The sequence below is a fragment of the Lampris incognitus genome, chromosome 3 (genome assembly GCF_029633865.1).
Source record: "Lampris incognitus isolate fLamInc1 chromosome 3, fLamInc1.hap2, whole genome shotgun sequence".
Classification (NCBI taxonomy): domain Eukaryota; kingdom Metazoa; phylum Chordata; class Actinopteri; order Lampriformes; family Lampridae; genus Lampris; species Lampris incognitus.
In genome coordinates, this window is record NC_079213.1 from 87,424,525 (window position 1) to 87,450,292 (window position 25,768).

Consider the following 25,768-nt stretch of genomic DNA (forward strand, 5'->3'; position numbering starts at 1 on the left):
TACCATCACGCTCTGTATTTTTCACTGCTGCTAACTAGCCAATAGCCAACAGTTAGCCATAACTTATGGAATGGCGAAACAAAGTTCAATCTTCTGCTTTTTTAAAAAGCCACGGACGGAGAGGAGGAAAGCACACCTGCTCCAGCACCGACTGAGCCGCCCAATGAGAGTGAGATACCGCCGGTGAGAACGACAGAGGAGGCTACAGCTTCTCCGTTGCAGGCAGCTTCTCCTCCCCCCTCTGACGACGGTGAGACGATTCCCTTGACCATGCCACCGCCAGATTTGTCTGCTGTGGATGAGCCATCCTCGCAGCCTAAATTAGTGTTCCCCGCAACCAACATTTCAGGAAAATTACGTTCTTTTTCCCATAAGTGGTATGAAGAATTTAAGTGGCTTGAATAGAGCTCAGCAAGGAATGCTGTTTTCTGTAAAATGTGTAGGCATTTCCCCGAGCCCCATATGGAAAACACGTTTTTTCGAAGCGGGTTTGTAGATTGGAAGCACCTCCGCCAGGCATGCTCGAAATATCAGGCTAGCAAACCCCATTGTATTGCACTTCGTAAATTTGAGGGTTCGGAATGGACCGTTTTCATTCAGGCACTGCGTCGTAAAGTGGAGAGGGGTCAGTGTTACCCACCCCTCATTGAAGTGCTGGACAGCTGCAACTCTGACGTTTTCCCAAACATTAACAGACTGTTAAGGGCAATGATTACCACTCCCCTGACTTCATGTACTGTTGAAAGACTCTTCCCCACTACAGGCTGTATCAAAACATGTCTAAGATCTTCCATGCTAACTGCACGCCTCAACAATCTATCCCTGTTGTCCTTTGAAAGGGAACTTACTGACTCTTTGGACTATGATGAAATAATCTCGATCTTCAACGCTCGCCCTCGGCGTCTACACATTGTGCTGTAAAACGTGTACTATAGGCCTATAGCTTACATGTTGTATCATGATCTTTTAGACCGAGTCGGGCTGTTTTCCTCAGTGATGTTTAAATGGTTGTGCAGAGCCTGACGAGAATGACTGGGGTGGTATTTGTTTAAGTGGGTTTTTATTCAAGTTTTAGTATGTTTCTTGGTCACGTACTAAAAACCTGTGTTATGTGTTTACTGCTGTAATGTGTTCGAATTTGCGTCTTGTTTGAAGGATTATTGCTGGAAAATTTTGGCCCACCCATTTTCACTCAGGCCCACCTACAAAAATATTCCTGGTTACGCCACTGCTCTGGAAGCTTCCAAACAACTTCTTCCTCCTCAACACACAAGACACAAATACCTCAAACCCCCACCAAACTCCCTGATCTCCGTCTTATACTTTGCCTCAGTGAGCACTTTATTTTCCTCAAAGGGAAGTTTTTGCTCACTGGAGAGGGTTGAAAATACAAATGCAAACAGTAACGTCTCGTCTCTTTTGTGTCCCTGCAGGGAGCGCTCCGGGTTGTGAAGATGGCCAACGCGGTGGCGTCCTACGACCAGCTGGCCCACCAGGTGGAGGCCCTCCGTAAGGAGAACTCCCACCTGCGACGGGAGCTGGAGGACAACTCCAATCATCTGTCCAAGCTGGAGACAGAGACCTTCGGCATGAAGGTGAGACTGAGCACTCCAAAAAGGAGGACAACAAACCACCAAAAAAAAAAAATCCTGGTCACACAAAAGATCCGTCAAGTCCAGAGGATGAATCAGAAAATAAATAGATAAATAAAAACCCTCATGGATGTGATCTGCTCAAGTGTAGCCATGCATCATGCCACCATCTGCTTCAGAGCTGACACAGAACTGTACTTGTTTTATACAATGTAAGCTACAGTTGACAGCATTTCTTGCTTTTGGTTTGGTCATAAATTTAGTTTAAAGACAGCTTGGGTGTTTTCAGTGATAGAGGACAAGGGCCATATTTTACTACTTTTCAACTGCACCCATTGAGTGAGAGCAGATCCTTGTCCTCTATGCTGGGTGATGATGTCCGTTATTGCTACAAACAAATGAAGAGGTTTATTGGAGGTATCTTGCCCTGCCAACATTCTTTTGTGATGGTCGCAGGCTAATTTCATCCACTTGCTTCTTTGCTGAAAAATGTTATGGCCTTTTGCTAGATGAACCAGTATGGTGCTCAGAGTGTTATTATTCATGTTTTTGCATCCTAGTTCTTTTGCGTTAGATTGGAGACTTTAAGCTGTAGACAGAGATCATGGAAATAAAGGTGGACTTACTAACCCCTAGACCACCCTGCCAGCTGTAATTTGGTGAAACAGGAAGATTAACCACCAGGTCTAGTATATACGATACTTACGTTCCTCTAGTAGCCTGCAACATACTGACCAGTCTGTCATTGCTTTCTTTCAAGTGTGTTTGCAATACAGTTAGAAGTTGTTGTTCAGTGTGTTAAAAGCTGCCTTAGTTCGTGTTATGATTCCCGAAAATAAAGTCCTCGGTCTGGTACACTTTAGGATCTTGTGAGGAAGGTTAGATCATGACATACGAGGGCTTTGTCTGGTAACGTTGCCTCACAGAAAGGCCATCAGTACACTATTCGGTGAATAGAGGAGAAAACAGCTTGGCGTTCCTATGAAAGGAGGCAGGAAATAAAATAGCCCATGTCATATGGGCATATAGACATATGGTACTTCTTTGTTTCATGTCGTTGGACCTCAGTCCAGTGCTTTTTTCTCATATGTGTTGGTAAATGGTGCATTTTTAAAAAAGACAGAACTGAACTTAATGTCTGTCAGGCACAAAATGTGTTTACTTTCAAAGCTGCAATCAGTGAAAATAAAGACATTTTTTTCATTCCCCCCTCCCCCCTTTTTCTCCCCAATTGTATCTGACTAATTACACCACTCTTTGAACCATCCCGGTCGCTGCTCCACCCCCTCTGCTGATCTGGGAAGGGCTGCAGACTACCACATGTCCCTCCGATACGTGTGGAGTCACCAGCCGCCTCTTTTCACCCGGCAGTGAGGAGTTTCACCAGGGGGACATACTGTGTGGGAAGATCACGCTCTTCCCCCCAGTTCCCCCTCCCACCCACAGACATGGCCAATTGTGTCTGTAGAGACGCCCGACCAAGCCGGAGGTAACACGGGGATTTGAACTGGAGATCCCCTCATTGGTAGACAACGGAATAGACCGCTACGCTACCCGGACGTCCCGAAAATACAAATCATTTAATATACAATTTAGATGGGATTTATTAATAGCGATAATATATCAAATGCTGATTTTGGGTTCTATCAGTTGGAAATGCACAGATGCTACAGCCAGTGTTTTCATTTCTAGCTTGATCATATGCACTGAATTGTACAATCGATAAAGTCAAAGAACGTTTTTTTTTTCTTTGATGAGATCTTTTCTTCCTGCCATACAACCCAGAGGAGAGGTGCTGAAGGTGGAGGGTCTGCCGCCGTGCTGCTCTCCTCCCTCCTGTACAGCTGCCTGTACAGCTGCACAGTGCACTTGCATGTATCTATTGTTTCATTCATCCAGAATTGCTACCTGAACGTCATGCAACATCTAGCAACTCCCCTTGAAAACCTTCTGTCGTTTGTTTTATTTTCATTTTTTATTTTTTGTCTGCCAAACACTTGTTCAAGTGATGGAGATCTCAGGCTGGGACTTAAAAAAAAACACTCGTGTTTGTGCCAACTGTTTTCAAGTGTTGTGTCATCATGGAGAGAGACCAGCTTGTCTTTTACTAATGACACACCTGAACTGAGGTGGGGTTTATTATATCAGTTCTTTATAGATTGCATATAAGGCCTTTTTAGAGTCAAAAGACTACCAATACTTGAATGTTACAAAAATGTTTTTTTGCTTCCGGAGTGGGAAGATGGCGGCGTGATTTCACGTTTTTTGGTGGCCGTACCAAGTACCGTCCATGCAGCGTCTTTGTCCATGTCTGTGTCTAAGTTTGTTTTGTCTTCGTTTAATGGCTGGGATAGCTGGCGCTGGATCGGCTAGGAGAGCTTGGTCTGGTGCGTCCTGTGGGCCCAGGGACCACGGCCCTGACCGGAGCTTCGCTCGAAGAGGTAACACAAAGGGCGGTCTGACAGGATGCAGAAGTGGGGCAGGCTAAGCTAACTGCTAGCCCATGCAGCCCGGCAGTTCCGATAACACCGAGGGCGGTCTGGTGGCGGTCTCGCCTAGTGTTGACTGTGTTTTAGTGTCATCGTGTGGAGTGCAGGGAGGTGTGTCGAAGGTGCCTGGCTGGGAGAGCTGGCGTTGGATCCGCTGGGGGAGCCTGGTCTGCTTCACCGGTGGGCCCAGCACCATGACCTTGCCAGAGCTGTGCCCGAGGAGGAAACACCAAGGGCGGTCTGACAGGATGCGGACGCAGAGCAGGCTAAGCTAACTGCTAACTGCTAGCCCATGCAGACTGACAGTTCCGACAGTCATTCTGGTGTTTGTTCTCTGGACAGTGGAATTGTTGGACTGTGTTGCACTGAGTGGACTGTGTTGTTAACTGTTTGCGGTTTTTTTGTTTTTGTTTTATTGCTTTGTTCTCTCTGTTTTTGTATGTTCTTGTTGGTGTCATTTTTGGGAAACTTGAGATGTGTGTTTTTGTCTCTTGTGTCACACGGCTGTGGGTTGGGAGAAACAATTTTGTTTCTTTTGTGTCCGCAAGTACATGAAAGAAATGACAATAAATTGTTCCCGATTCCTGAAATCCACCGTCTGAATGACAATGCATTCTATGTATGTCACTAGAATATCCATACTTGTTCTTAGTTATTCATTTATTGATATATTAACACAGAATAATTCATCTAATCCTAGTCCTATAAAACAAACCTTTTACACTATAAAAGGCACATGGACTAGTGTAGGGACGTTCACATTTTTACAAATGGTCTGAAAGCATCAAACCCATCAGTGTTGGGGGCCCGAGCTTCCAGTTTGGGAGGTTTATTTATCCGCTGCAATTCCAGCTCCAGTTTCTTCTAGTTCTCCTCAGAATAAATCAGCTTGGTGCTGTGTAATCACTAAGGTCCTGCCCGTTTGACTTAAGCATGTGAGAAGAACATAATTCCCTCCTCCGAATGCACACGCAGAAGCAACATCTACCCCGCAGCTGCATGAAGTAATCGCCACAAGGAGGGGATGGATTCAATCAGTGTTACACAGTATTTATTGACTTCCCTTCCCTTGGGTAATGATGTCCCACATCCATAAACTTCATTTGATATAACTTCACACAATTGTCAGTTTCTACTAACGAATATTTGACCTTCATCTACACCATGCAGAAAGCGAACAAATACACAAATATATAAATATGCTCAAAGCATTTTGAAATTATTTTGAAATTACTAACTCAATAGGGAAGAGACACCGTATAACTACCAAATGTTTTTGATATATTTCCACAACATGTAAAATTTCCTACAAAGCAACACCAATATTGATAGATATATCTGACCATCCATCTCTAAATGCATACATTTTTGCACACACCAATACTTAACAGTCAGGTGTACAGGTTAACACATTATTATTACAGGTAATGCTGATATTCTCTTTGCAGGCTGAGGCAGTGAGAGAGAGAGAGAGAGAGGGAAATGAGGAAGAGAAAAAAGATAGAAGTAGATTAATGTGCACATAACTGAGAAATAATACTCCCGTCTGCCTTGTTACACACACACAAACACACACACACACACACGTTCCCCTCGGCCATGTGTCTATCAGTTGACTGACACACGTGCCCAGATGCCGAGCACAGCTGGATTATCCCAGTCCGGCTTTATTCCTGAGGTCAGCTATGCAGCAGGGAAAAAAGCAGGTCGGAGGCTTCAGACGGAGGCAAACCTGGAGGATGACAGACGGGAATCCACCTCGCTAGAGAGACAAAAGAGCGTTGGTTGGTCTTCCAATGGGGAGTCTCTCGTAGCCTGTTTTAAATATTGCGTTTGCCAGGGTACGTTTAACATTCACTTCTGTCAGATACCCGTCAGTGGGCACTGACAGGATTTGGCTTCAGCGATCCAATACAGGATGGATAAAGAGGGAATCCTTTTTTTTTTTTTTCCTGAGGCAATAGCTTTGCCATAGCTTACATTTTGATGTGGATTCAATCCAACTACATTGGTAAAATGGTGTATAATGAAAAAAGAAATTTTATCTGACCGAATCCAAAAAGAAGACAAAATATTTTTCTGTGTTAGGCGCTCTGGAAGGATTATAGGTTATTTCTTTTCTATATTTGATAAAGAAAAAAGGCCAAGTGAAGGAAAATGCAGCATGAATATTGCTGACAAATCCTTTTCACTGTGGTTTGGGAGAGAAAAGGAGAATCCGGTTTAGAATGCTGTGGCAGAAGACAGGCTTGGATCTCGTGTATATTATGACTTTATCGGCACTCTTTTCCATTTTTTTCCATTGTTTGCTGTGAGAAGAGCATATGTAGGGCCTAGAGGACCAGAGCTATGCAGCAGTCCTCCTGGTAGCCATCCTCCCTGGCTGCAGGAAGCCCAGCTGTGACTCAGAGGAGGTGTGGTAGAGAGGAGACTCTGTTTAATGGATTCTGTATCGTTTCTCTTCGTCTCTCCAGGAGGTCCTGAGGCAACTGCAGAGCAAACTGGAGCAAGAGGCTGGGACCCTCGCCTCCTCTGGGAGAGCCGACGTTTTGGACCAGCTCAAAGGTATGTGTGTGTGTGCGTGCGTGCGTGCGTGCGTGCGTGTGTGTGTGTGTGCATCTGTCAGTTCCTTAGATTAGATTACTGCAGAGACAGAAACGGAGCAGCTAGAATCTAGCCTACTAGATGGAGGGGTGTTGGCTGTGGGGGCAAGCCTACACAGGGGAATAATCAGCATTGATATGGATTGATTCAATCTACCTAACATTGTTTGCACGGGTTGGGGTCCTTTCCATTATGCCTTCATCAAATCAAGAGGCACAATTAATGTCTCCATTCAACTGGAAGAAAATCAAATTCACTGAACTCAATTAACAACAATTACACCGAAATACAGCCAAGTCAAGGCCCTGTACTGCTTGTATTCATTATTTATAATCACTTTCCCACCACTGGACCTACCATGGCATTGCTGCTGCATCACATGGGTGTAGCCAAAGTGGGGTGGGTGGGGTGTTCTAACCACCCCCAAAAAACAAATGGACCAAAAGACTCAACTAAAGTGTATTCAATGAAACCAAGCAGCGGTTACCTTAGGAACAAAATAAGCTTATACAGTAGTCAATGTGGTCATACCATATGGAGTTTTTAAATATGAACTATCTGGGTGTCCCTACAGAGACAATTGGCCGTGTCTATGGGTGGGAAGCTGGATGTGGGTCTGTGTCCTAGTCGCTGCACTAGCGCCTCCTCTGTTCGGTTAGGGCACCTGTTCGGGGGGGAGGAGGAACTGGGGGAATAGCGTGATCCTCCCACGCGCTACGTCCCCCTGGTGAAACACCTCACTGTCAGGTGAAAAGAAGTGGCTGGCAACTCCACATGTAGTATATGGAGGTATATGGTAGTCTGCAGCCCTCCCCGGATCAGCAGAGGGAGTGGAGCAGCGACCGGGACGGCTCGGAAGAGTGGGGTAATTGGCTGGATATAATTGGGGAGAAAAGGTGAAAAAAAAAAAACCCACATGAAATGTGGAATTCCTTCCACTAAATACAAGCAATACTAGGTCTTCTGTGTGATGACCCGGCAGCCTGTCCAGGGCGTCTCCCCGCCTGCCACCCAGTGACTGCTGGGATATGCTCCAGAATCCCCATGACCCCAACTGGGATAAGCAGCTTGGATAATGATTGATGATGACTAGGCCTTCTATCAACCTCTTGTGGCTAATATGTATGTTTTATGACTAATATGTATGTGTGCCTTATCAGCACACCTTCATTATAACCAAACTGAAACAAATTTACTTGGATGTAAACATAACATTTATATTGTGTTTGCTGTGTTTGTCTGTGTCTGTCTTGCACTGATTGGTGAAGCCACAGCCCTCATTTCATTTTTAATATGTGCCTGCACATTGTTTTTAATGACAATAAAATTGACTTGAATTGAATAAAGGATATTTAACAAGTAAAGAGACAGCATAGGTCCGGCACAGCACTGTTACAAAGTAGGAAAAAAAAAGATCCATCTAACTATTCCTTTTCTCCCTGCTACAGAGTTGCACATGGACCTTACCAATTACTATGAGCTCAAGTATCAACCCCACAACCTGCGTCTGCTGCCAGACAACCTGGCAGGCATGACAGCCCACGCTGGGGGAGACATGCAGGAGCACCTGGCCCTGCCACCCTCCTCCTCCTCCTCCTCAGCCGTGGGGAGAGCCAAGAGCCCCCTGCGGCCATCCTCCCGCCAGAGCATGCTGTCTGGGGAGGCCACAGCTCTGCTCCCCCAGCACATCCTGGACGGAGCCCCGCCCAAAGCCGCTGTGATTGGTGGAGAGGGACGAATCAGTGACATGCATCTGGAGGAGCTGTATAAAGAGAGGTGGGTGTGATCTGATGCTTTGTGTGTTTGAGTCTTTTCAACTGAAATGTTTCCATCAAAGTATAAGATAAAATAAGATGATGTAAGATCAGATAAGATTGTACTTAATACCTTTGATATGTGCAAATGTTAAACAAGCTAAGTAAACAGTAGTTTTAGCTAGATCCTTGGTCCAGATAAGAGTAGCTTTAAGGAACATTAGTAAAATTCTTGCAAAAGACAGGTCTATTACTTCTTGAATTTGATTATATTCTTCATCATTTGAAGGTAATTGAGTGTGATATGTTTGTCTTCAGATATATTTTCACTGAAAAATAACAGAGCTGTGGCAATTGTTTGGTTTCATCTGAAAAAAAAAAGGTTCAGCATGAGCCCTGTTTTCTTTTGAAAAATGAGCTCCTGCGTCACAGCCGAATTTCATATATACAGTTGAAAATACAGTCTCTGTGTGGAAATAGTCACACCTTACCTATATATACACTCACCGGCCACTTTATTAGGCACACTTGTCCAACTGCTCGTTAACGCAAATTTCTAATCAGCCAATCACATGGCAGCAACTCGATGCATTTAGGCATGTAGACATGGTCAAGACGATCTGCTGCAGTTCAAACAGAGCATCAGAATGGGGAAGAAAGGTGATTTAAGTGACTTTGAACGTGGCATGGTTGTTGGTGCCAGACGGGCTGGTCTGAGTATTTCACAAACTGCTGATCTACTGGGATTTTCACGCACAACCATCTCTAGGGTTTACAGAGAATGGTCCGAAAAAGAGAAAATATCCAGTGAGCGGCAGTTCTGTGGGCGAAAATGCCTTGTTGATGCCAGAGGTCAGAGGAGAATGGCCAGACTGGTTCGAGCTGATAGAAAGGCAACAGTAACTCAAATAACCACTCATTACAACCGAGGTATGCAGAAGAGCATCTCTGAACGCACAACACGTCGAACCTTGAGGCAGATGGGCTACAGCAGCAGAAGACCACACCTGGTGCCACTCCTGTCAGCTAAGAACAGGAAACTGAAGCTACAATTCGCACAGGCTCACCAAAATTGGACAATAGAAGATCGGAAAAACGTTGCCTGGTCTGATGAGTCTCGATTTCTGCTGCGACATTCGGATGGTAGGGTCAGAATTTGGCGTCAACAACATGAAAGCATGGATCCATCCTGCCTTGTATCAACGGTTCAGGCTGGTGGTGGTGGTGTAATGGTGTGGGGGATAATTTCTTGGCACACTTTGGGCCCCTTAGTACCAATTGAGCATCGTGTCAACGCCGCAGCTTACCTGAGTATTGTTGCTGACCATGTCCATCCCTTTATGATCACAGTGTTCCCATCTTCTGATGGCTACTTCCAGCAGGATAACGCGCCATGTCATAAAGCTCGAATCATCTCAGACTGGTTTCTTGAACATGACAATGAGTTCACTGTACTCAAATGGCCTCCCCAGTCACCAGATCTCAATCCAATAGAGCACCTTTGGGATGTGGTGGACCAGGAGATTCGCATCATGGATGTGCAGCCGACAAATCTGCAGCAACTGCGTAATGCTATCATGTCAATATGGACCAAACTCTCTGAGGAATGTTTCCAGTACTTTGTTGAATCTATGCCACGAAGGATTAAGGCAGTTCTGAAGGCAAAAGGGGGTCCAACCCGGTACTAGCAAGGTGTAACTAATAAAGTGGCCAGTGAGTGTATATATATATATATCTGCGAAATAGTGAATGTCTTTGGATCCTTTCTTGTGCCCAATGCATGCTGGGATATGCTTCACAGCACTCCCTGTGACACCATCCAGGATAAGCTGGTAAAAAAATAAGGGATGAACAGATGGATGATTTCCTTTGACTCAGCACATAAAGAAATTACCTCTCTCTGTCAATGTCAATATAGTATTGGATATTGTTTCAGAGTACCTGTCCTATTGCCTTGGTGTGTATTTGTACTGTATGTATGTGCATATTTGTGTGTGTATTAATTTTGTGTGTGTGTGTGTGTGTGTGTGTGTGTGTTTTTTTCCAGGAACCTGCTGCTAAGTGAGATTGACAGGGAGGAGAGGGAGCGATGTTGGTACTACACACAGCTTCAGGGTCTGTCCCAGAGATTGGCCCAGCTGCCTCGCATTGACACAGTGAGGATACATGCTTACACACATACACACAAATGAAAATATACACACACACACACACACACACACAAAATCGATACACATATACATGCACACATGCATACAGCCACCAGTGACAGGGACAAAAAACTGCTATATTTTGTCATGGCTGCGGTGGATGTTTACGGCACACTAGAGTCACATGCTCTTTTTCAGGATAATGAAATATGAAATAAATGTAATAATGTGGGTTTCAGGTTATCTGATTTCCTTTTAGTCATTCATGAATCAAATGTTATCCCACACATAAGAATATGTCCACATTAATTAAAGGTTTCCTTTATTATATAAATGATATAAAAATTATATAAATGTATATTTATAAAATGAAATTATGTATATATATATATTTAAATATATTTATATTCATATATAAAAATTATATAAATGTACACTACCGTTCAAAAGTTTGGGATCACCCAAACAATTTCGTGTTTTCCATGAAAAGTCACACTTATTCACCACCATATGTTGTGAAATGAATAGAAAATAGAGTCAAGACATTGACAAGGTTAGAAATAATGATTTGTATTTGAAATAAGATTTTTTTTACATCAAACTTTGCTTTCGTCAAAGAATCCTCCATTTGCAGCAATTACAGCATTGCAGACCTTTGGCATTCTAGCTGTTAATTTGTTGAGGTAATCTGGAGAAATTGCACCCCACGCTTCCAGAAGCAGCTCCCACAAGTTGGATTGGTTGGATGGGCACTTCTTTGAGCAGATTGAGTTTCTGGAGCATCACATTTGTGGGGTCAATTAAACGCTCAAAATGGCCAGAAAAAGAGAACTTTCATCTGAAACTCGACAGTCTATTCTTGTTCTTAGAAATGAAGGCTATTCCATGCGAGAAATTGCTAAGAAATTGAAGATTTCCTACACCGGTGTGTACTACTCCCTTCAGAGGACAGCACAAACAGGCTCTAACAGGTACTATTTAATTAAGATGCCAGTTGGGGACCTGTGAGGTGTCTGTTTCTCAAACTAGAGACTCTAATGTACTTAACTTCTTGCTCAGTTGTGCAACGCGGCCTCCCACTTCTTTTTCTACTCTGGTTAGAGCCTGTTTGTGCTGTCCTCTGAAGGGAGTAGTACACACCGGTGTAGGAAATCTTCAATTTCTTAGCAATTTCTCGCATGGAATAGCCTTCATTTCTAAGAACAAGAATAGACTGTCGAGTTTCAGATGAAAGTTCTCTTTTTCTGGCCATTTTGAGCGTTTAATTGACCCCACAAATGTGATGCTCCAGAAACTCAATCTGCTCAAAGAAGTGCCCATCCAACCAATCCAACTTGTGGGAGCTGCTTCTGGAAGCGTGGGGTGCAATTTCTCCAGATTACCTCAACAAATTAACAGCTAGAATGCCAAAGGTCTGCAATGCTGTAATTGCTGCAAATGGAGGATTCTTTGACGAAAGCAAAGTTTGATGTAAAAAAAATCTTATTTCAAATACAAATCATTATTTCTAACCTTGTCAATGTCTTGACTCTATTTTCTATTCATTTCACAACATATGGTGGTGAATAAGTGTGACTTTTCATGGAAAACACGAAATTGTTTGGGTGATCCCAAACTTTTGAACGGTAGTGTATATATTTATATAAAATGATATAAATTCCTTTATATAGTAAAGGAATTATGTGCTGTTACCTTCGGGATCTAAAGTAACTGTGTATTGAATACTGATATAATCGGTAATTACTGAGCTAATAGGCAAAAAAAAAACGTAGATTTTTAGTTTCATTGTGATTAGTGTAATACTAAACTGCATCATGTCCTCTCTCGCTTCTGTCTCTGGGCTTTTCAGTTTTCTCTGCAGATGGACTTGATCCGCCAGCAACTGGAGTTTGAGGTCCAGCACGTCCGCTCCGTCATGGAGGACCGCTTCGGAACTGGCAACGAGATGGTTCAGAGGACCCAGGTGAGTTGGTGTTCTGGGGGCTACGCCCGATAACCTACTCATAGGTGTCATTAGAGACATTCATCTCTAAAAAGGTGTATGCGAGGCAAGGAGAGATGTGATCTCATGGAGTTTCTCCCAGAAGGAGAGGAAAAGATATTGCAGAACTGTCTGGATTGGCTGTGAAGATGGAAACATCTTGGCAGAAACCACTGCTAGTTTGATATTAGCTGACATACCAAGCAGTCATTGCTGAAGTAGGTTAGAATAAAACATAGAAACTGTTGGTATAAATAGAGCACATCTGGAGCCAGTTTGTCTCATCAATGTGTGTGTGTGTGTGTGTGTGTGCATGCGTGTGCAGACTGACGCATATGTGTTTGTCTGCAGATGCGTGTTGCTCGCCTGGAACAGCTGGAGAAAGAGCTCCGGGATGCCCGGGAGAACCAGGACAACAGCCTGTGTCAGCTACAGGTGAGCAGTGGAGAATCTCACACACACACACAATGTAAACCTGATTAACTACATACACACTGGCATGCATCATGAACCCACCTACACTATGTTTGTTGTACTATTGCAAGACAGAGAAGAGTACAAATCGAATATTTTGATTGACAAAATCAGCACTACAGTATAAATGAGATAGATTTATTAATGCACCTTTTTCGACCATTTAATGTCATGGTCAGCAAATCTGACAGATGATTCTAAATCTAAAAACCTAAATATAAAAGCATGAAGATGATAGTAAATGGATAACAATTAAATTAATTTTTCCATGTATCTACGAATCAACTATGTGGAAAAACACTTGGCCATTTTAAATAAATTTTTAAGTGATTATGCCACTTTGTGGCTCAAATAAAAACTGTAAATCTTGTTATAACATGAACATTGGTATTATTAAAATAGAAAGGTAGGTATGTTCAAGTTCCCTGCCTATACTTTTCAGTAATATCTTAATAGACACCCATCCAGCCAATCAGAATTGAGTATTCTTGCAGGCTGTAGGACACATTTCTATCTTAGGCATTTACACTGTCATCCAGAATGACTTACAGTGCATTAAAAGGAAGTTATACGGAATCAGGCTCAAGGACACTTGGCTGTTGTGTGTATTTAAAGTGGCTACAATGAGTTTAGCAGTCTCAATTTAATGTTGATGCCTCTATAAGAGTAACATAAGCAAATGAGAACACCAGCTTGGCTGTCCAGGGCAGACTCCATGTGAAATTTGACAAGAACGATTTACGCCACAAAAACACTATACATAGCTAGAATTAGAGATACTTTACTTAGTGCTGAGTATCTTTTGAACAGCTGTTTTTCTAAAACAACACTACATCTCACACTGTTCTGTTCAAAACGAATAAGCCACCAGTGGGTGAATGCAGATCTTTGCAACCGTGAAGCCTTTACTCTGCGAAACACTAGCGTTTATGTCCACAGGAGGGAGCAAAGTCAACAAAAATCCCAAACTCCTCATAGCAGCTTTGATTTGTGACTCTAGCTTCAATATGGTTTCTGATCATCCGACCAGCCTACTGAGGTAAAGCCCCTCACTGTATTAGTTGTTTGCCTTCTACTTTCACCTGGCACAGAGACACTGAGGCTGTGTTACCCCACAGCCAGAAGCCTGGGTACAAAGGTTCGGTGAAGGTTGTATGGAAGGTAAAGAGATGGGTTCGTACATCTGAGAAGACGCCATAGAAGGACAGCCTTCCACCAGGCCAGTCCAGAAAAACCCCAACTCTAGTGGAGAAGGGCTTGGGTGAAGAGGACATTGGCCTCTTATTTTCATGGCACAGTGTATAAAATCCCTCCGAACACTCCAGGCTCCAGGACTTGTCGTTGTGACCCAGCAAACAGCTGTCAACGTCCCCATCCCTGGAGATGCTATTATAGGTGACACCTACGTCAGCGCCCCCACTCCACTCCACCTCCCAGTAGCATGTCCCCAACAAGCCCTCCCTGCACAGCACCTGTGGACATCTGTCGAACCTTTCCGGGTGGTCGGGGTACTTGTGTTCCCCCCTGAGGCGGCTCACCTTTCTGTTTTCCTCAGACAGGGAGAGCTCTGAGTTGGCGGTGTTGGGGTCTAGGGTGAGGTAGCACACATCTGAAGGATAATGGACCAAATCAGAGTAGAAAAAGCAAAATACACAGTTGAAATTTAACAGATAAAAGGGTAATTCACTTTTTGGGGTGTTAGCTAATTTCTTGGGTCTAGGGGTCATGCTAACATTGCCCCAGACCATTTTTTCTGTGCATAGAATCTGAACCTAGTTATGAACATGCACTTGGCGCGAGGAGCCAGTGCTAACACAGAAGTGAACATCAATATGTGATTCTAGTGACTCCAAATCAACATGTAGCTAATATATGTATGTATTCTTGGCTTGTGTAGTTCATCAGAATAACCACCTATCCTTTATTTGAGATTAAAACGATAAATATGAGCAGTGGAATGGACATACTCATTTCTTGGTCATATTTCCCTGTGCTTCAAACAGAAAAACCTCCATGAAAGTGTAAAAATCGTAAAAAGGGGGCATCCGGGTGGCATGGAGGTCTATTCCGTTGCCTGGCAGTATGGGAATCGCCAGTGCGAATCCCCGTACTACCTCCAGTTTGGTCGTGTGTCCCTACAGACACAATTAGCCATGTCTGCAGGTGGGAAGCCGGATGTGGGTATGTGTCCTGGTTGCTGCACTAGCGCCTGCTGTGGTCGGTTGGGGCGCATGTTGGAGGGGGAGGGGGAACTGGGGGGAATAGCGTTATCCTCTCACGTGCTACGTCGCCCTGGCAAAACTCCACACTGTCAGGTGAAAAGAAGTGGCTGGTGACTCCACATGTATCGGAGGAGTCTGCAGCCCTCCCCAGATCGGCAGAGGGGGTGGAGCAGTGACCGAGATGGCTCAGAAGAGTGAGGTAATTGGCCGGATACAATTAGAGAGAGAAAGGGGGGGGGGTCCAAAAAAAAAACAAAAAATGTAAAAAGGCAGATTAAGCATGAATAATCTAATAACATTAAGCATTTGCATGTTAGCTGTGCATGTTGTTTTGGAGTCACTAGAAGTGCATTCTGTTACTTTTTTAGAGGACTGAATTGCTGCCCTGTTCACTTCATTAAAACCGCTTGGCTGCCTGCACTGAGTGCATGTTCATAAACACATTCAGATCATATGCACGGAAAAATGGTCTGGGGAAATGTAGCATGTCCATTACACCCTGAAAAACAGCCAGAATGCCTAAAAAGCAAACCAGCCCTTTAAGGTGAACTTCCCAGTGTAGTAATCATGAAAGGTAGTTTGTTCTGTGAAGTGTTCATCTTCATCTTTCTCTATATGATAAATGAATGTGTTAAAATCATAAATGTCCCCCTGTCCAAATGATCCCCTTGTCCACTATTTGGCCACCTTTCGGATATTTAGATAACTAATAAGCATTGTTACTTCTCATGGCCGGATTAACCCACCGGGGGCCCTGGGGCACGCACATCCATTGCCCCCACACACCGCCCCATCAGATAGGCTACGCAAACAATACTAAACATAATGCAAATACCCAACATGGTAGTCGACGCTATGCCAATCTGCATGGGATTCGGGTGGCAACTACAAAGTACAACACAATTTTGAATCACAAAACAAACAGAGATGAGAATAGCAGCTCACAGCATCAATAGAGACTTTGTAGCTTGGGACCCTGCATCAGTAGAGACTGTAGCTTGGGGCCCCTGCATCAATAGAGACTAGCTTGGGCCCTGCATTGCGACACAGGGTTGGAACAAACGTCCCTTGTAGGGTATGATTGGGGATCCCTACTATACGCGAATACAATACCCCTGAACTTTTGGGGCCCCCCGTGGTCTGGGACCCTGGGGCACTTGCCCGGCATGCCCGGTCCGTATTCCAGCCTTGGTACTTCTATGCGGAGGATATTGCGAAGGTTTCACTCATAGCAAAAAGAAAGACTACATGCTGATTTTAAAACCAGGATATCTCTGAAGCCAACAACAAATTTAATCGTTGGGACAGTTGCAGATGAGTAAAAAGCAAATTCAAGTCAACTTACCACTCATCATAGGCCAGAATTTCCCTCCTGACTCACTGCTCGAAAATCAAAACAACACCCAGAAAGATTAAAAACATGACATTTAGGATTTAAACTAGGACGTATGGTGTTGTATATATTGTTACTGCTTCCATGAAATGAAACGTTAACTCACTAAAAAAGTTTCCTAGAATTGCGACCTAAGGTAGATGTCGGCACACTGGCAAGGAATGGAGCAAAAGAAAGATTATAGCAAGTTCAGAAAAGGTACTTATAATGTTGGCAGCTTTGTTTAAAATCCGCATTTTTTTTATTTTTTTTGGAATTTCCCCCTTTTTCTCCCCAATTGTATCTGGCTAATTACCCCACTCTTCTGAGCTTTCGCGGTCGCTGCTCCACCCCCTCTGCTGATCCAGGGAGGGCTGCAGACTACCATATACCTCCATATACTACATGTGGAGTCGCCAGCCACTTCTTTTCACCTGACAGTGAGGAGTTTCGCCAGGGAAAGTAGCACGTGGGATGATCACGCTATTCCCCCCAGTTCCCCCTCCCCTGAACAGGCATCCCAACCGACCAGAGGAGGCGCTAGTGCAGCGACCAGGATAAATACCCGCATCCGACTTCCCACCTGCAGACACAGCCAGTTGTGTCTGTAGGGATGCCCGACCAAGACGGAGGTAACATGAAATCCGCTTTTTTTGGCATGGCTTGACATATCTGTCTTTCATCTCTCTCCTTCACTTTTATTACATTTTTTACTCGGACTTATCTCATATATGATATTTCTATGGATGCAGTAACTTTGTGCTTTGCAAGGGCACTATAAGGTCCTAGCATGCTTGGACCTTATAGTGCAGTCAGTGATGATAAAACTGCAGTGTATTCTACAGTTGAGTGCCTTGTAGATTACTCTTGATAAGTGTGTCAACTAAATATCTAAAATGTAGAAAATTCACCTCATAATGTCATCAGAGATGTTCCTCATAGGGAGACTGAAGGCCAGTGGATGAGGCATTGAAGGCCTGTCATCTTCCTCATCCGCCGAGACCCAAGAATCATCCTTACTCTCTGAGACACTGTCAGTAGTCTTCTCTTCATCTGAGGAGAAATATAGTTTGAATTCAGAATGCAGAGCCTAATTTGACCCCATATTTTGTTCGATAATAATGATGAATGAATGAATGATGCTTTATTTTGCACATGTACATAAGTAGGATATAACATACAGATAATCCATTGCCAATAATCTGAAGTGATCAACAAATCCACACATCAAACTCAGCGAACAAATCTCCTTATACATCAGATTATTTGTTTCTACCTGTTCGGAAAGGAGTAGGAGGAAGTATACACTTATTTTTTTCCTACCCATTCTCATCTACTCTGGAGTTAATTCAACTACTATACATTACTATACATGTAAAAAAAATATGACTATATATATAAAACTATAAAACCCAGATATCCACTTGGTGTCATATAAAGGAAAATGAAAAAATGTAATTAGGAATGTTTGGAGATAAGTAAAAGAACTATCCCCATGATGACATTTTATGATGATAAAAATGATAGTAATAACTGTGCAGTATAATAAAATATACATAAGGAGTATATAATTACAACTGGAACATTTCAAATTGCTTTATGATTAAAATTGTTTTCAACACAATGATTATGAAAAAGCATCAAGTAAACATCAGTGAATTTGGAATAGTATTGGAGGAAAAACCTGCTTTGGATACAGCTGTCCTCTCCTTTGGCCGTCTTTCACTGGTGCGTGGCCTCTCAGTTCCCGTTCTCGTCCTGTCCACTGTGGACTCCTTGGCGTGAGAGACTAACAGGTTTACTGTAGATGCATCAGTCGGGGGTTCTTCAGACACTCTCATCTGAGAGACAACGAACCTGTCCGTCCTCTTCTCCGACCGACTCTTGTTGACCTCCTCATTCCTCCTTTCCCCAGACTTTGAAAAACCCGTCTCAAACCAATTGTTCAAGTCGTATCCCCCCCGCTCCTTTTTTGGGCAAGCTGCAGTTTTCCTTGAAGTTTTCTCCTTGAAGAAGGGATTTATCTTGAATACACCGGAGAGGTCTTCCTTGGCAAGACATATTTTGGGGTTGCTGGCTCCATCTTCTTTTTCCTTAATGAATCCTATTTTAAACATGCTAGTGAAGTCTTCCTTAAACTGGTTGAAGTCCTCTTTGAAAAGACTCAGTGTGTTGGCGGTCTTATGTTCTCCCTCCGCTGACAGATTTGTTTTCATGTCCATTGTTTGCATTTCTTTATCCTTAAATAGACTAATCAGGTCTTCTTTAAAAACACTTAAGTCCTCTTTGATAAGACTCAGCGTGTTGGTGGTCTCCTTGTCTCTCTCCTCTGATGGACTCACACCTCGCTCCATCTGGACACCTGTGTTGTGTTCATTGGTCATGTCGTCCTGTTTTAGACACAGCAGAGAGAGAGAAAAGGGCTATATAAATGTATTATTATATTATTATTATTATTAATATAAAAAGGGCCCAATGGTCATTTACCTGTGTGGGATTGGTCAAACCGCTCATCTCTTTTTTCTCGAGAGCTTTGTTTTCAGGCGGTGGATGCTAGCTTGTTGTCTATGAAGCTACGTGTATTAAAAGCCATCCTCTCCCATTTTAAATCCATGACACAGACATATTTTTGAGGAAATTGTTCATTTAAGTCGCTGTCGTGGATGGAGAACCTGTAGGAACATACCTGCACTGTGAAACACATTAAGTAATGATCAGAATGGTTATGCATAGCCAACGCATATCAGCAGAGAAATTGTGTATCTGGGAAAAAAAAAATCCTTTTCTCCTTGGCTTGTATTTCTTATTCCACTGGCTCTTACTATCCATCCTAGAAACCAGAGGAGTTTTTTTTTCTTCAATTTAGGAAGTTGATTTTGACTGTCTTGTCATGTTCTTGCTTGCAGTGGACGTGCATTGTACAGTTTTAATTGTATGGCTCCCTGCATCAAAGTGTTCAGCTAAATGACTGACTGAAGGTGTGTTTTTATTTCAAATTGCGACTATATGTTATTTGAGCATGTGTTGTGACACGACTAAGATAACAGCATCTTTACATACATTTCAGCAGAAAGCGCCACTGTACTCCTGTCTATCACCTCTAATATCAATACTGAGGACAAATCATTTACTTCTCCAAGCATGTCATTTAAATCATCGTATATCATTCACATGTACTGGCAGATCTTTATTCTTGAGGTTTTCCAGTTAACGACTTAAAAAGGTTGTGTTAATTCAGATGACGTCGCACATTCACACTTAAATAGACTCGGAGTGTCTGGGCAGTTGCAGGTGTGTTGGCTGCACAAAGCATATCAAAATGCTCAGGTGCAGAATGACTGTAAACTAAATAATGTCTGGTGTAGATATTTAACTCCCCAGGATCTTTCCAGCACGTGCAGTCATCCAGGGTCATCCCTGGAATTTCAGTAGAGTACTTACAGCTGAAGCTCTTCTGTGGTTGTGAAGTGAGAATTTAAGTTGCTCCGGACAGCATGGAGCCGCTGTGTGCCTGTGTGTCTGCTGTTGGTGTGACAACCTGAGCAACTTATATCTTTCAGAACACATTCTTCAGATGTATACATTTCCTTTTCCTGGTTGAACCAGTTTGTCATCATTTTCTCCCCAGAGCGTGCTAGATACTACAATGGAATGTAAGTACGGGATGCTCATTGTGGTCTGTTAGGAGTACTTTTTTTAGTGTGTGTGTGTGTGTGTGTGTGTGTGTGTGTGTGTGTGTGTGTGTGTGTGTGTGTGTTTAAAAGAGCCAAGCTAAGAGCCAACAGCAATACACATCAAACGTAACACTGACACTGAAACTGACAGCTACACATACACACACACACACACACACACACACACACACACAGAGGCCCAGGTGACAGCTGCACCCCATTGTGTTGACCGGTTGACATGGAAGCGTCAGACAGAGACAGACGGAGCCCCGTCCGGCCACCAGGTCTGGCTGGGATGCCGCTTCCACACTGAACACATATGATGCTTTGTTTCTATGTCAGTGACAATCCAGCCCTTCTCAACAACGTATACGCATGTTACAAGTATATCAGGAAGCATAGAAGGAAGTATAGCAGAAAGAGTGTGAATCACTCTTCATAAACATATTAGTATATGTTTAATTTTGTATTGCACTGTGTTATAGGGGTTGAGACTGTAGAGATCTGTGGTCAGTGACTGGTGATCATGTGTTGATCCAGTGAACCGTGGTGGAATTCACCTGAATAGACTGACAAACAGGAGATAAAATACAAGCAACACGGTCATTTCATTGCCTATGGTGTGATTAATTCTGATCTGGCTGTAGTTTACAGTCATCGCTGGGGTGAAACCCACTCTTACCAGTCACTCACTCAGCTCTAAGGTTTTCTGCCTGTCCGTACTGTCGCTTTGCACAGAATGTTTTATGGATGCTGTGTGAAAGCCATTTGCTGATGTGGTGGCGGAGCCTATAGCACCACATCCCAGCATTCCTAACAGACAGCTCAGATGTGCCGTATCAGAAATGATCTATTCAGGGTTTTTCCGCGGTGAAACCACAAAACTGTAGGTTAGGATTTTATATCTGTATAAGTAACAAAAAGATGAATGCAGATATTATTCCCTGAAATAAAGACATGATTTAATTGAAACCAAACATACTAAGAATTGAAATAGTCATAAACACTTAAATTTGTTTGTTTTATATGTTTGTTTAATCTAACATTTAGACATTTATATTAATCTGTATATTAGCAGAATGAGTCAGTTAACAGGGGATGAATGACGCTATTTAATTCGTAGTGAGAGTGGGATTCCTCTGAGGCTAGAGTCCAGTGACTGTCCTGCCCATGCACAGGCTGTGCTGCTGCTGCTAGCTATCCGCCATGCTACTGTAAACTCTCCATTATATCCATTATATTAACCTTGAACTGACAGCGCTGAGCTACTGTGCAGGATAAATCAACCCCCCCCATCCTCACTACATCCTCCTCCCCTTTCTTCCCTTGCTCTGCCTCACTGTCTGTCTATCTGTCCGTCGTTCTCTCGCTCTTCTCTCTCTCTCTCTCTCTCATTGCTTACCTCTCTGCAGTGCTCTCAAGCTATCTCTAGTTCTTCCTTTCCTCTAGTTTACACTACTTGTCTCTCTGCATCTCCATGTTGCTATGCAGAGAGAAAGCCAGGGCTTTGCCCCACACTAAGCTCTGCTCTGATTGGCTGTTTCCAGCCTGTGTTTAGCAGTGCCAATGTTGTTCAGCCTCTGCATGCTTGGCAATGTGTGAGTGTGTCTTAGATAAAAAGACTTTTTTCTACTTCAGCTTCCTGGGAGAATAATAATGAGCATTGCGGTGTAAGCATAAGTGAACGTGCTGGATTAAAAGCCCTCCCCCCGTGCTGTATTTCAGAATTGGTGTCCTCCATTTTAAAACACAGGTCCTGTGCTGTGGAGTTATTGGTGAGATTGATGGGGAATTTCAGCGTGCTAACCAGAGCAGCATTTAGTGTACTAAAGGCCACTATATATCAGGCAGAGTGGGACAGCATTTACATGCTCGTTTTGTGAGCAGGACGATAACAGCTCACTGCTTGCATGGACCTTTTCAGATCAGCATATGTCTGGAGCCCTCTCCCTTTGTCTGCAAGTCAGTCTTTGGCACAACCAGGCACACCATGGGGTTGCCATGGTGATATGGTTGGAGGGGATGAAAGCTTTGATACAGGACTCTCAGGATTTGTGATGGAGCCAATTGGTTTGCTGGACCCAGATGGAGCTGAGCTCTGTTGTCGGAGCCTTCAGCTGATAGCAGATGATGAAAACCGAGTGCATATCCAGGGGGCTAAGGATTCACAGGCTGCCTGGGAAATGAAAGGCTTTTAAAAAAGCTAGCTGTCTACCAACAATGCCATCCTTTGCTGTTCTTTACTAAAAGTGGCTAAGGAGCCTAGCTGAGGCAGACTGCTAAATACCTTGGCCAGTGGGTTGGAAACCCCAAGCAAGCACCAAATTTAGGTCACTCGTGTTTTCTCTTTTGTAGCATTGGGTGGGACATGGCTGGCTGTACCTTTTGCACAAAGAAGCTGTTAAAATCTCTGCAAAGTCTCTACAAAGATACATTATCAGGCTACAAAAACAGCAAGCTGAAATAAAACCATCTCATTTGCAGGGCATCTCATAAAGGTTTATTTCCCTTCTGATACTCTAATGGACAGAATAACCAAGTTGCTTCAGTCAACTCCCAACAAAGAATACATGAACATGAATAGCTGAACATTTGAGAAAGGAATCATATAAAAAAAATACATGCAAAGTTGCTCAGCGAATTATTTGTAATAACATCAAACATCAGCCTTCCCACATGCATTTCATATCATGTTTAACAATTTTAGTTGTCTTTGATGCTTCTTTTTTAAGGATCCTATGAAATATTTCCAAACATTTGACAGGACTCTCATACTCTCCTGTGTTTTTTTTAAAAAAAAAGTCTAATTTAATTCCAATTCTGTTTTTGAACACCAAAAATTAACGCTTTATACATGTATTTAAGAGGTTGCAGGATAATCACGCATGTCAAGTCTCAGGTGATTCTTCTAATGTCTTGACTCCCACTAGATAAAAAGATAAATTATGCATGCTGCCCGATCTCATATTAACATAAAGGAGCTAATGTCAAGTCTTCTCTATCCCTCCCTCTCTGTAGATCACTAGTACCGAGAAGCCATCTGCTGGTGAAAGTGAGATTGCTTCTTCTACTGCTGCAGGCCTGGAGGCTCCTGGAGATGGAGGGAGCAAGGTACAAGTTTGAATTCCAATTCACAATTCACAATTCACACCATTCACCTTTACAAGTGAAAATAAAATACTCAGAAATGTACATCACAGATCAAATCACAGTGTGAAGCATATACACACCACCAGATAGACAATGGAAAGTGAGACAATGCAATTCAAGTTAATATTATAACAGGTGTATGGGCCGCCATCTTAAAAGATGCATCTCATCTTATCTCATGGATGTTGTTGATTGACACCTACACTCCCACAGGGAAGCATTGGTGCTAGTGTGGTTTAATGGTCTTTACAAAGCACCAAAGCGATGAAGATAAGTCTATTGAACACTGTCCAAGGTTGTCTGCTTACATTGATGGTGTGTGTGTTTTAACAAGATGATCACATAAATAATAACACAGACAACAACAGCACCAACAATAACAAAAATAGTGATAGTGTATGTAATAATATTAATCTGTGGTTTAATGATAACTTATTTGGTTGCTAAATGGTGTGTCTTTTTTGAGCCTGAGTGCACTGATAAGAGGCAATCATGTGATTAATAGAAAAATATTAAAAGTGTAAAATGTATGCAGAGGCAGTGATTGCTATCCTCCCTCCCGTTTGGCAGGTGGAGATGGTGTTCTGGCTGCTGTCCATGCTAGCCAACCGGGACAGAGAGGAGATGTCGCGCACTCTTCTGGCTATGTCCAGCTCTCAGGACAGCTGCATTGCCATGCGCAAGTCAGGTTGCGTTCCCCTGCTGGTCCAGATCCTAGATGAGCCTCCGGGGAGCAATGGAGAGCCGTGTGGGAGTGCAGGCTGCAGCCGGGAGGCAAAGTCCCGGGCCAGCGCCGCCCTACATAACATCATCTTCTCCCAGCAGGATGAGGGCCAGGCCCGCCGCGAGATGCGAGTGTTGCACATGCTGGAGCAGATCCGAACCCACTGTGACAGTGGCTGGGACTGGATCGAGAGCCATGTGGGGACCCCATCCCCAGGAGGAACTAAAACCACCGGTGAGAGAAGAGGCCAAGGTCTGCAGGAAGGACAGACACAGCTCTGTAGGGCTTTAAAGAAAAAAATGTCATTTCATTTTGTTTCTTATCCTCTCCTCTGTTCTTCCCAGACATTCCCGAGCCTGTTGACCCTCAGATCTGCCAGGCCATGTGTGCTGTCATGAAGCTTTCCTTTGAAGAGGAGTATCGACGAGCCATGAATGAATTAGGTTGGTGACACTCGTCTGTTTTGCCTTGTTTTGTTACCACTAAGTGAAGTCATGAAGTGTTTTATTTCTAAATCTGTTACCGCATTGTCTGTTGTATGCCTGTCTGTCCTGGAAGCCAAGTCAAGTCAATGTTATTTTTATAGCCCAATATCACAAATTACAAATTTGTCTCAGTGGGCTTTAGACCAACACAACATCCTGTCCTTAGACCCTCACATCAGATAAGGAACAATTCCCTAAAAACCCTTTAACAGGGAGAAACAACAGGAAGAAACCTCAGGGAGAGCAACAGAGGAGGCTTTCTCTCCCAAGACGGACAACCTGCAATGGATGTTGTGTTTACACAATTTACAGAATACAGCATTGAAAGAGGATAACATAATTATAATGGAATTATAAAATATATGAAGAATATGATGAGCAGATTGCCAAGCAGTGTCCAGATGCCACTGGAACAGCCTAGGACCTGACCACCATCACCATGTAGACTTGACAGGAGGACGGACTACACATGCACACAAGAGAAAGTCATATCACACCATAACAGTTTGCAATAGTCAATAATCTATACTCTATAATCTTGTCAGCAGAACAGTACTTGGTAAATTCATTAAGACAGAAACCAACCCACCATGCAGTACAGGTTGTGAAGCACTCAACTTAAAGGCAACTAATTGTAGGTTAAGGCAAAAAGATGATCACAGAAAGTTGAATCAGTTCATTTGGACATGTTTATTGAGAGAGAAACGTTTCATCACTCATCTAAGTGACCCCTTCAATCTCAACTGACTGCAGGTATCCCCACCCTTATAAACAATTCAGTGACATAACGACCAAAAACAACAATCAGTTTCATATACAAATTGCCGTGACCATTAGTTAGGATTCTTGTGTCTTGGTTAAGAGGGATCCTTCTCCTGAAGCTCTTTCTGAGGTCTCTCCCAGTTTCTTTTTTGTTTTTTTTTGCACAGTATTTCCTTATCAGAATTGAGGGTCTAGTGGGCATCGTCTTTTGTCATCTACTGCATTACTAAAACTTTTGCTAAGTCAAATGCAAGATGGCATAAGCACCTAAGTCATAATTGTGTGATTATTATGTTTCCTTGTTCAAAAACTAATTTTAGTAAATGAAGGTGGAA

The 25,768-nt window shown here is 43.1% G+C and overlaps 1 protein-coding gene across 1 annotated transcript in view; it reads left to right on the top strand.

Annotated features, from left to right (window-relative positions):
• Positions 1-1,454: 1,454 nt before the first annotated feature.
• apc2 (APC regulator of WNT signaling pathway 2) overlaps positions 1,455-25,768 on the top strand; it is a 32,419-nt gene continuing 8,105 nt past the window's right edge. Inside the window, exons 1-9 of the mRNA XM_056277090.1 lie at positions 1,455-1,595; positions 6,556-6,646; positions 8,134-8,461; positions 10,487-10,595; positions 12,439-12,552; positions 12,922-13,005; positions 23,331-23,423; positions 24,033-24,420; positions 24,531-24,629. Coding sequence (XP_056133065.1) covers positions 1,455-1,595; positions 6,556-6,646; positions 8,134-8,461; positions 10,487-10,595; positions 12,439-12,552; positions 12,922-13,005; positions 23,331-23,423; positions 24,033-24,420; positions 24,531-24,629 — 1,447 coding nt within the window. The remainder of the gene's footprint in view (positions 1,596-6,555; positions 6,647-8,133; positions 8,462-10,486; positions 10,596-12,438; positions 12,553-12,921; positions 13,006-23,330; positions 23,424-24,032; positions 24,421-24,530; positions 24,630-25,768) is intronic.